General features: G+C 45.9%; 1 protein-coding gene across 1 annotated transcript in view; it reads left to right on the plus strand.

Annotated features, from left to right (window-relative positions):
* Positions 1–10,514, plus strand: part of EEPD1 (endonuclease/exonuclease/phosphatase family domain containing 1) — a gene marked incomplete at both ends in the record, with an annotated part of 59,849 nt that extends 49,335 nt beyond the window's left edge. Inside the window, 4 exons of the mRNA XM_079538379.1 lie at positions 2,892–3,026; positions 4,194–4,326; positions 9,583–9,777; positions 10,318–10,514. Of these exons, the coding sequence (XP_079394505.1) occupies positions 2,892–3,026; positions 4,194–4,326; positions 9,583–9,777; positions 10,318–10,514 (660 nt within the window). The remainder of the gene's footprint in view (positions 1–2,891; positions 3,027–4,193; positions 4,327–9,582; positions 9,778–10,317) is intronic.
* Positions 10,515–10,714: the final 200 nt, after the last annotated feature.

Raw genomic sequence — 10,714 nt, forward strand, 5'->3', positions numbered from 1 at the left:
CCTCTAACCAAGGACATATTTTTAATCATATGTTGAAGGCAAAACATTTTGCAAATCTTTTTTGGCAAGGTTGGTAACTTTTTTTTTTCTGTTTTTTTTTTTTTTTAAGCTGACTGTTTATATAGAACTCGACTGTCCTGTTGGTATTTTGGGAGAATCATTTTCCCCAGCCTGTGGCATAATTATAAGGAGAAAGGTGCCTGTTTGTTTTGGGGATGAGTAACAGATAAAGGCAGTACAGAAATGCAGAAGAAAGCTGTGTGTCAGGACAAGGAAGGAGCCCTTTGTTTTGCCCCTCATACGCTGCAGTACTGCTAGTCAGCTGAGCTTGCTATGTACTGCAGTACTGGCTGAAATTTGGGAGAGCTTCCAGTTTTACAGCTTTGCAAATGAAGACCCTACGGAGGGGCTGTTCAGCATGCTGTCCTCATCTGGCAGAGGAGCTTATCTAGCATGTTTCCTGAAGTGCCCTGCACGTGTATTAGAAATATTCCTTGGACTCCACTGAAAAACAGCACAGTGCTGCACTATGCCGAGGTGGTGATGGTTGCACCTGCCAGTATTCAGAGTAGAGCTGCATGGGGCTGAACTTTACTAATAGTAGCCAGAGGTGGTCTGTCCCAAGGGGAACCTCTTCCTTTCAAGGGTGCTAAGGGGGTTTCAGGGCAAAGTCCTGCTGACTGGAGGCTGCTGGTATCAAACAGGATCACTGTCACGATGCAGCTGTTACAGCATGGATGTTGTTGTGCAGTGGAAGCAGGAGCTGAGACTTGTAATGAGACACACATTGGGCTACTTTCATCTCGTCTGAGTGCTGTCATTATTAAATAAGTGGCTCCAGTTGTAACCTGAATGCACAATTCAGGACGACACTCTTATTTCCAATGCAGAGGGCAAATCCCCTTCAGGATGTTTTTATTCCTGGATGGAATCTTTGTTTTGGGATCTCTTGTTATGCGAGGTCATTAGGGCACAGAGTTTAAACACTTGTGTGAAGTTGTTCTCTTTGCTGTGTCTTTTTGCCTTAATAATAGGAACTATTAGTAATTGTCTGGGAGTTTCTGTGTTACATGTAGGTTATTAAGTCAGTTCTTTCTTGAGCTGTATTTCCAGAGATACATTCCAAAGATGAATGTTTTGACTGTGGATCGAATAACTGAAAATGGGCATGGACTGTGGTAGGGATGTAAGGATGAAGGATTTCTCAAACTGTGGGAGGAGGCTGTGGCCAAACTAAAAACAGCAATGTTACTTACTGACTCTTCCCTTTAGGTGCCTTTGCAGAAGAGAAATCTGGCTACCCTACAGCACCCTTCACACAGCCAAAAAACCTTTTCTGTCCCTTAGGTTACCTGATGGGTTCATCAGGTTTGGACACTGTGTACACAAACACAATGCAATGAAGTAATGCAGTGTTCCCCTTAAATACGTAGCACCTTCAGCACAAACTGCTCATGGGATGATCTGCAGCACTAAATAGTGGGCAGTGCATCACACTCGTGCTTCCACACTTCCCAGTCATTTCACCTCCTACCAAACACTGATTTGGGCCACTGTATTGATGAGAAACCTGAAGTCAGGGAATTGTGGGGAGCTGCTGACAGCTCTTCTATTCTTCCGTGTCTTTTCTAATAGCCTACTCAGGTTGCAGACATTCGACTGGAGTTTGGTGGTGAGTTGGCCAAAGGTGCCACCAAAGGATTTTAGCCAAACTTCATACTTTCTTTCAAGGCTCATAGGAATACAGTAGAACAGGTAACACTTTCTTTTTGCAGCTGAAATGGAAAGCTTTTCCTTGAGATGGATTTAACTATGATTCACTAGGTCTGAATGATACCAGGGCAAACTGTGTCTGTGTGATGAGAGGAAATGCTTGGCAGGCTTTGAAGTAGATACTGCTGCTGGTGTAATGGGGGCAGGCAGCTTTCTGGAAATGCTGCATTCCCAAGTAGTCTAAGAAAACCTTGCAGGGTGATAGACACTAGGATGAAAGAAGTGGAAACCTGAACATGAATCACTTCAGTTGGAAAGGAGACAGAGAGAACTGACAGGGCTGAGAGGTCTGGACCAGATGTCTTGCCAAGAGGCTGAATGAGCCTGGGTATTTTTAGCTTGGGCATGACAGAAGTCTGTAAGATCACCTATGGTGTGGAGAGAAGGAATGGGAAAGGATTGCTTGCACTGGTGTGCTGGTGCTTGGAAGAGGCTGTCAGGAGAAAGGCAAGCAACTATGCACGCCAAGCATGCTCTCCTCATAAATGAGTACCACTGACCACTGGCAGAGGAGGGATGCTGCGGATGCTGGGGACATAAACTACTGTATTATTGACCACACTGAGAAGAATCAGATTCCTTGCCTGGAAGAGCAGGAAGTGAAGGACATGTGTCAGCCCAGAGATGCACACAGGATGCTGCAGCTAAATCTCACCACTGCAGCAGAGCTGAGCGTGCTCTACCTAAGATAGAGCAGCTTAGGAAAGTACTGGATGGAGCAAGCAGTGCTCTGCTTACCTGTGGGTCCAAGAGCCAGCATGCAGGTGTGAATAGCAAGGCAATATGCACTTCAACTCAGCGTGCTCGGTAGCACTGCCCATTCATCCCATATGTAGAGGGGATTAGGGCCAGGGTGAAATAAAGAAGCTTTTCTATCTGTCCTAGGGTGTTGTTTCTCCCTTCAACCAGTGCACAGCAAGATCCGCCTCCTGTCCTCAGCAGGTGCCAAGCCACAATAGACACCTTTTACCACCTCCACATATTTGGGAAGTGATAATACACTGTTGCCAATAGCAATACCAAGTTGACTGAAACATTCGGGTTAACGTTTCATAATTTGGGCAGAATGTTTTATTTTTAACGTCTTATTATTGGCTTTTCTCTTGCTTTAATTGCAGGGAGTCGAATATTCTGGTTTTCTCTGGGATACAACAGCTGGCATTGAGCTCAAAGACGCTTCTTTTCAGGAGAATGTACAGACTAATGGCAATGGGAGACACTCGTATCCTCACCCATATATTGCACATTTCAAGGTAACTCAGTTCTGCCAATTGAGATGAGCTTTGATTTGAAAGTTTTGGACAGGAGGCTGGAAAGAGTCTCCTAACAGATTAAAAAAAAAAAAAAGCATTAGCATGAGGCTAATCCATGTTCATCAGTCTCTTCTGGCTCGGTTACTGGAAGGTGCTCAGTGATCTCAGTAGGTGAGGTTATCACCAAGTCAGTCCTTTCCCTTAGTCCTGTGGGAGGGAGCCCTGCTGCAATGGAGCATTGAGGCACATGAGGCCAGTGGACCTTTGGCAGTGCCTGCAGTCTGATAGAGTGACAGAAATCACCAGTCACCTCGTTCAGCTTTTAGGGAGGTGAGCATTGAGAAGCAGGGCAGCCACGGCCCTGTGGTTCTGGTCAGAGCCAGAAATGATGGGTAGAGATGGGGTAAGTGTAAGCAGAGCAGATGTGCACGGAAGGCATCGTGCTTCGGAGAGGCTCAGGCTGATCTCTTGCATTGCTGGCACAGTGCAGAGTTTCCATTTTGAAGCTTTTTCACTAGGCTGCACCTGTATGAGAGAACTTCATGCAGTTTGGAAACTGACTCTTTCCGAGCTGTTCTTGTGTATATGGATGAGTGAATGTACAGCCCCCTTCTCTGCACTGGCTGTATCCAGTTTAGGGAGTTTGAGAGAAGTTTCTGATACATAAGCAGGTCAGGATTAGAAGTAAGCATTACTTGTGCCACGCGACAAAGTGAGCCCCAGAAGGTAAGCAGCAGATTACGGGGAGCCAGCGGCTCATTTCAAGGTACATTAAGTTTCATGACTAATCTCTGTGGCAGGCCAAGGCAGATCACAGGAGGGCAGTAATTAATCCACGTAATGAGCAAGCCATTATTTGTAGCTTAATAACAACTGGTTTTGCATAAACTGGTTTTCGTGAAGAATCAGCTTCTCTCTGCAGCTGCTGTAGAAAGAAACTGCATATTTACAAAAATCAGTTTCCCCAGAACTGAAGGGCTGCCACAGTAGTCCAAATAGAGCTGTCTTCCCAAAACACCAAGGCAAAACACAACACACTGTGTGCAGCATGAAATGGGTCCCAGTCACCAGGACTTACTGCCAAAAGTGTATGGAACAGGGGAATATCTTTGCTCTCTGACCTCCCTTTGCCCTGTGCTGCACTGCTTTCTCTCCTTCCTCCCCCAGGTTGGGATGAATGACCTAACGCTGGTTAACCTTCACCTGGCCTTGGCTCCTGCAGTGGGGGACCACGCAGGGAAGAACCACGACAGCCACAAACTAGCAACCTTTGCACAGACTTTGCAGGAGACTCTGAAAGGTATGGTGTTGTCTTCCTTCCAGTTAGCATCTGCACGTACCTCATAAAAGCAATTTAACATATGGATATAACTGTTTTAGTGCAGGTTTCACAAGTTTCTTCATCAGCTGTACGTTGCCTTTACCTTTCTTTGAATGGTACACAGCGTGCAAAGTGTGTTTTTTCTCTGCTCACTATTTTACAGTCTATTCTAATTAACACAAATACCTCGGAAGATCCTGATGCCTTCAACCACGCTTTGCAAGTGAATCTCCTTGTGATTTTATGCCAGCATAAGGGCAAATCCAAACAAACAGAAGAAAAAGATACTGGGTTAAAACTGATCTACATAATATCAGAACAAAACTAGCTGGCTTTTTCCCAAAGGAATTTTGTTCTTTGTCTATTTTTGGATATTTGGAAGCACTTTGGAAAACCCAGTGGAGGTCAGGAGATGTGTGCTAAGAGAAAGCAGACCAGAAACCACCTTTGGTACGTGGATGCAAGTAGTAAAACAGTTCTGTTGGTTTCAGACAAGTTGCTCTGGTTGTAGCCCAGGATGAATGACACCAGAATTTGTATCTCAACTTGAGCAATTTAACAGACAGCTGAAGAATTTGCTTCTTATTCTGATTCTTTCAGGTTTAACTCAGTTTCCAGTGGAGCAGAACAGCAGGTTTCAGATTCAGAGCGGTGTTGGCATTGCTGATCTTTTGGTAGGAATAGAAAAATCTAGCCCTTTGCTTACCATTTAACAAAGAAGTAAAAGGGTTACAAGGTTACAGTCACGATGATTTTCCTCTTGGCATGGTTTTGCAAGGTCAGTCACTTGAAAGCATTAAAATCCTCTTGTATAACACAAGAGGTAATTACAGTTTTTATGCATGTTCCGTTGTTTCTCCTTTAGAGCTGCAAGAAGTCAGTTGAGCTATTTTTAAGTGCTACAGATTCAAGTATTTGTCCACATACCTCCTGAAAGAAAAGGCTGAAGGCAAACAAAAGGGTCATTTGTTTAATCCCAGAAGGCTGAATCGGGATGCAGATAACTGTGTTGCTCTTCCGAAGTCAACGGAGATGCATTTCCTCTGCATCTAAATTTAGGCTGTTGACAGGAGGGCTTCTTTTCGTTTTTGTTTTCATTGCCATGTGCTGGGCACGTCACTGCAGCCTGTTTGTTCTTGACTCAGTCTTTCACAAAAGGTGAAGTTCAAATTCCTAACGTGTGGGATGCAGGTCTTGTTTCCCAAACAAATACTTGTGCACACGTGTTGTTTTGAGCACTGAATTACTCAGCCAAAATCAAAGGCAGGCTTAAAATTACATTTTTTTAAAAAAATTCTTTTTTTTTTATTCTTTTCAAAGCCAATCCATCAAATATGATTAATTGAGGCTGATTTGCCTGTTGCTATTCCAATCAGTCCATATTTCTGATCCCATTTTGCTAACAGGCGCCTTCTTTGCTGCCTTACAAAGAAGACGTGCTCAAGAAGTTCAGTTAGGCAGCCTCCTGTAACGTCTCCATCCCCCAGAGCAGCTGTGTACCCACATTTCTCCCATCAGATGAGTGCGTCCTGGTTCCTTCTTGTCCTCCTTTACTCTCAGTTGTACCAGAGAGACCTGATGGTTGTCTGCTGCTGGTACCTAACTCTGCAGCAACCCTTCTGCCTTCTCTTAAGCATTCCACCTGTTCATATCCACTGTGGTGACCATGACCTTGCAGACACTATCTGTAGTGCTTGGACCCAGGCTTGGCTTAGTCATCTTCTTCCATCTGGCTTGGCCATACTGCAAAGTGCCCGTGCATCAGAAGCTTGGCCTAGAAGACCTTTGAGAGGTGGTAGGGAGCTTCTTACCAGCGTGAGTGCTGCCACATCCTTTCCATTCTGTTTTTCGTGCTCTTCAGGTAGAACATGGGGATGTTCTTAACTCATTAGGGTCTGATTCAGGGCATGTGGAAGTCAAGGGAGAGTGTCCTTCAGGGTCCCTTTGTACTGCTGTGGAACAACCGAGGGTTTCACCATTGCTGCAGGACAACAAAATGAAGCTCTGCAGATGTCTTGCTGCACAGTTGTTCTGCTAGGGATTTGCAGCTACGTGGAGCACCAGGAGCTTCCGGTTGAGGGGACCAGAAAGAGACCCTTTCCTTTGGTGATGGGCTGGAAAATGGAGTTTTTGCTTCTTGAATGCTCACTGCACCCCGTTTATCCCTTCTCTGTCCACTTTATGTTACGGTGTTATGATTGTATGCTTATCTGTTCTGCATGAGAAAGTTTAAAACAGAAAAGAATACAGTGACTCATTTCCTGTGCATACACCAGACTGACTTTGTACCTGATTCCACGAGCATATCTAGGTGTTGATTATTTTAGGCTCTGCTATTTCTGTGTCGTTCCGAATCGAGCAGTCAGTTAAAATTTCCTTTTGTGATTACGATTTTTAAGACATTTTTCACGTAAGGCTGGAAGATTTGCTCAAATAAATATTTTGCGCAGGACCGAGGTGCTGTTGCTAGGATTCCTGCCTGCCTGCCTGTAGTTTGTAATCCCCATCAAGGGGTGCACCCCAGACCTTTCCACACTGGCCTTCCCCCTTTATATCAGGGTGCAAGCACTGCCTTGGCCATTCAGCAAACATCAGTCTGGAGGACTGCGGCAGTGCGGCAGTTGCACTTGTTGCAATTTCCTGCTGCACCACGAAGCCCAGACGTGAAACCATCAGATTCTTCTTGCCGGTCCAGATCTTAGCTTTTCTGCACTGCCAGCTCACAGCAAGCATGCTGCTTGGCGTGCTGCAGGAAGGGGAAGCCTGCCTGCCTCACCAAGATGAGAGCTGCAGAAGCGGAAGGTGGCATTTCAGAGGCACTGTGAAAGCACTTTGTTCAGATGATGAGAGCAAACCAGTTCTCTCCAGGGGCTTCGTGCTTCCCCATTAGGTAAGCACTGACTTTCTTTCGGGTTCTGACAAATCTTAAAATAACTTGGGCTCAGGCTTGTTTTTTGTCTTTCTTTTAGAGGTGGGAAGGTCAGTATCACTGGCACTTTGCAGAATAACATTTAAACGTCGTGTCGTGTTCAATATGAGCGTGGCTCGCAAAGGGCACAGAAGCTACAAGTAGTTTCATTATGTTTTCATCACCTCTCTGTATTTCAGCTAGCGGCGCTTTTAGAAGTATTTATGTTTTTGTAAATCATAAATCACCAGTCTCTCTGCCCTCCTGCCCCCTCTCACTTCATCTCTGTAGAACTGCAGGCAGAGAGGAGTGCAATGGATTTCATTGTTTAACTTGTGCTCCCTCTTTTGGCTTGCTACTTGCACAGCAGCAGCACACAGCAGGTAGGTTTATCCATGAGTGCTGCTTTCAGTAGAGCAGTCTCTCAGTCCTCTTCCTCCACACTTCAACCACAGAAAGCAAAGGCACTTACAGAATATAACAGTGGCCTTCTTTGAAATCGGCTTTGTGATCATTTTTGGTGCATCCTTGTTGCGGATTCCTCCTTCTCCTCCACAGTACCAAGGTCTGTGTTGCAGCAGTCTGTGCTCAGCTGTCACAATCCTGGAGTCCATCACACCTTTCTGGCAGGGCAGCAGGCACATCCATCCTCCTCTTACCCATTGCACAGCTGGGATATCTCCATCTCCAGCTGTAGAGCTATGGAGAGCACATGCTGTGGATATAAAATTAAGGCCCAGAGTTTCTCTTCTTACTCAGGGTTGGAAATAAAATATAAGTGAGGTCATCTTATTTCCACAGAAAGAAGGCATTTTGGACAAGTATTTCATGTCATTTCCTCAGTTTCTTTGGAAATTAGGCCCCAGTCATATTCTAACATGTTGAAGTTCAGCAGTTCAGTCATCTGGGAGAAGGAGAGCTTCTATAGCCAGTGAGTGTCTGCATGGTTTGTGAGCTAACCTGCAGCTGACAAGTTTGCAGGCTGCATTTCAGGCTTGTTTTTTGAGATTTCCTCAACACACAGGTTTAGAACAGGCACTGCACTTTTGGGGCTCTGATATATACTAGCAAAAAAATATGGCTTCTGGAGTCTTCAGCTTAGTCAGTGTTGTAATATAGGAGTCAGAGCTGCTGGTTTGTCTGTGTTCCAGGAAATCCAGAGGAATCACCCCTTTCCCATCCCAAAAGGCAGTGCACATCACTTTGCCCGCTGAGGGCTGCGTCTTGAGCTTTTTCTTTGATGGGGAATTCACATGTCACCACTCTCGACTGCCATTTTGACTCTGGCTCATACCGGTGACACTACATGTAATGATGCAATCTGGGAAGCTGTCACCTTCAGCCTTGTGTTGGTTCAGTAGGTCTTGACAAACTTGTTCACGGTGTTCCTGGACGAGCATTTGTGGGACCCACCTGATGTGAACTTTGTGACGTTCCAGTGTTGCCGCCATCATTTCCCATGCATTGAAGCTGATCTTCAGCTCTGTCCACAGCTCCCTGGTTGCAGTTTGCCAATTCACATGCGTGAGCTGATGAAGGTGCTCTGCATTTTGTGGTGTGACAGCTGTGCATGGCTGTCCAGAACGCGGCTTGTCTTCCATGTTGCTGCTGCCACTGCTGAAATGCGCCACCCACCACCTCACTGTGCTCATGTCCACTGCTTGGTCTCCATAAACATTCAGCAAGTGTTGATGAATATCAATGGCTGCCATTTTTTTCTGCAAGGAGGAGTTCAGTGCCACGGCTTTGCTTGATCTACACTTCCGTATCAGATGCCATTTGGTCAGACCTTCCCTCTGCTGCCATCTGTCTCACAGCAACAAAATGTGATGGAATATTGGTGAAAAGGTTCAACCCCTACTGCCACACCACCAACACGCACCTCTGATGTCGTGGGCTGACATAACTAAGTAGGAGGCATAGCTTTTGGAGCAGAAGGAAAAAAATAAGCTTACAAAGTCACAGATTTCTACAAACTTCCAAGACCAGAAATGCTACTCTGTCACTGTGAATAGCAAGCAGAGGATCCCAGTGTAATTAAGCTGATATTTAAAAACAGGCAAGAAACATGCACTGAGCCACAAGGCCACAAGGAGGTCTCTCCAGAGCCTTCTCTGCTACACGTTGGACAGGATGGCCACGAGTAAGTAGTAGTGAAAAAGGCTTCAAACAGCATTGCTTTCAGGAGTTCAGAGTAAAGTCAGGTTTGCTACAAAGTACTTGTGTATTTCCTCCTTTCATCATCTCCTCCTCTTCTTCCTTTTAAGCTGTGGATGTCCATTCTGACTTAATTTCTCTTTTTTATTTCCATTTTTTCTCTTTTCCAGGGGAAAAAGATGTGATCATCCTGGGAGATTTTAACCAGGCTCCCGACAGCAGCGACCATGACATTCTGAGGAAGGAGAAGTTCCATCACTTGGTCCCTTCAAATACGTTTACTAACATCAGCACAAAGAACCCCCAGGGATCGAAGTCGCTGGACAACATGTGGATCAGCCGGAGTTTGAAGAAGGTTTTCACAGGTAGAGTTTCTGTTTGGTTAAGTCACGTAGCCTGTGTGAGCTTAGCATTGGGTCAAATGTGAGTGATACTGCTTGGCATACAACTACTGTTGCTGGACTGCAACTACCTGAAAAGCTTGTAGTGAGATGGGGGTCGGTCTCTTCTCCCAGATAAGAACTGATAGGACAAGAGGTAATAGCTTGAAGTTGTGTCAGGGGAGGTTCTGGTTGGCTATTAGGAAACATTTCTTCTCAGAAAGAGTGGTCAAGCATTGGAACAGGCTGCCCAGGGAGCTGGTGGAGTCACTGTCCGTCAGGGTGTTCAAGAAGCGTGTAGATGTGGCACTGAGGGACATGGACAGTGGGCATGGTGGGTGGTGGTTGGACTAGGTGATCTTAGACATCTTTTCTGACCTTACCGATCCTATGATGCTGTGACTTCCTATAGCTGCCTTCAATTCCTTAGCATGATAAGTATTTCTTTTGCAAGCTTGTGGAAATGTGTTTAAATCCAGGCACCTCTTTCATACCGAGCTTTTTATGTGATTCTTTTTCTTGCAGGCCACTGGGCTGTTGTGCGAGAAGGTCTTACAAACCCGTGGATCCCTGATAACTGGTCCTGGGGTGGAGTAGCCTCAGACCACTGCCCTGTGCTAGCTGAATTTTACATGGAAAAGGACTGGAACAGGAAGGAGCTGACGCGGAATGGAAATGGGGTGACCGTTGAGCGCGACTCGAACACTAAACACGAACGATGACGTGAACGGGAGGAGTCAGCCCATAGCCCCTGTTCCAGGGGTCAGCCCGTAGCTCTGCTTGCTGGAGACTCAGCTGTGGAGCGGAAGAGCTGCTTCCCCCTCTCCTTCCTTCACCTGTCCTCCCCATGTCCAGAAAGCATCAGCACTTGCCTCCGCTGGCTCTCGCTCTGCGCCCTTCACGGACAGCTCTGGGGTGTCCC

This window comes from Tetrao urogallus (assembly GCF_951394365.1).
Source record: "Tetrao urogallus genome assembly, chromosome: 7".
In the NCBI taxonomy this organism is placed as follows: Eukaryota; Metazoa; Chordata; class Aves; order Galliformes; family Phasianidae; genus Tetrao; species Tetrao urogallus.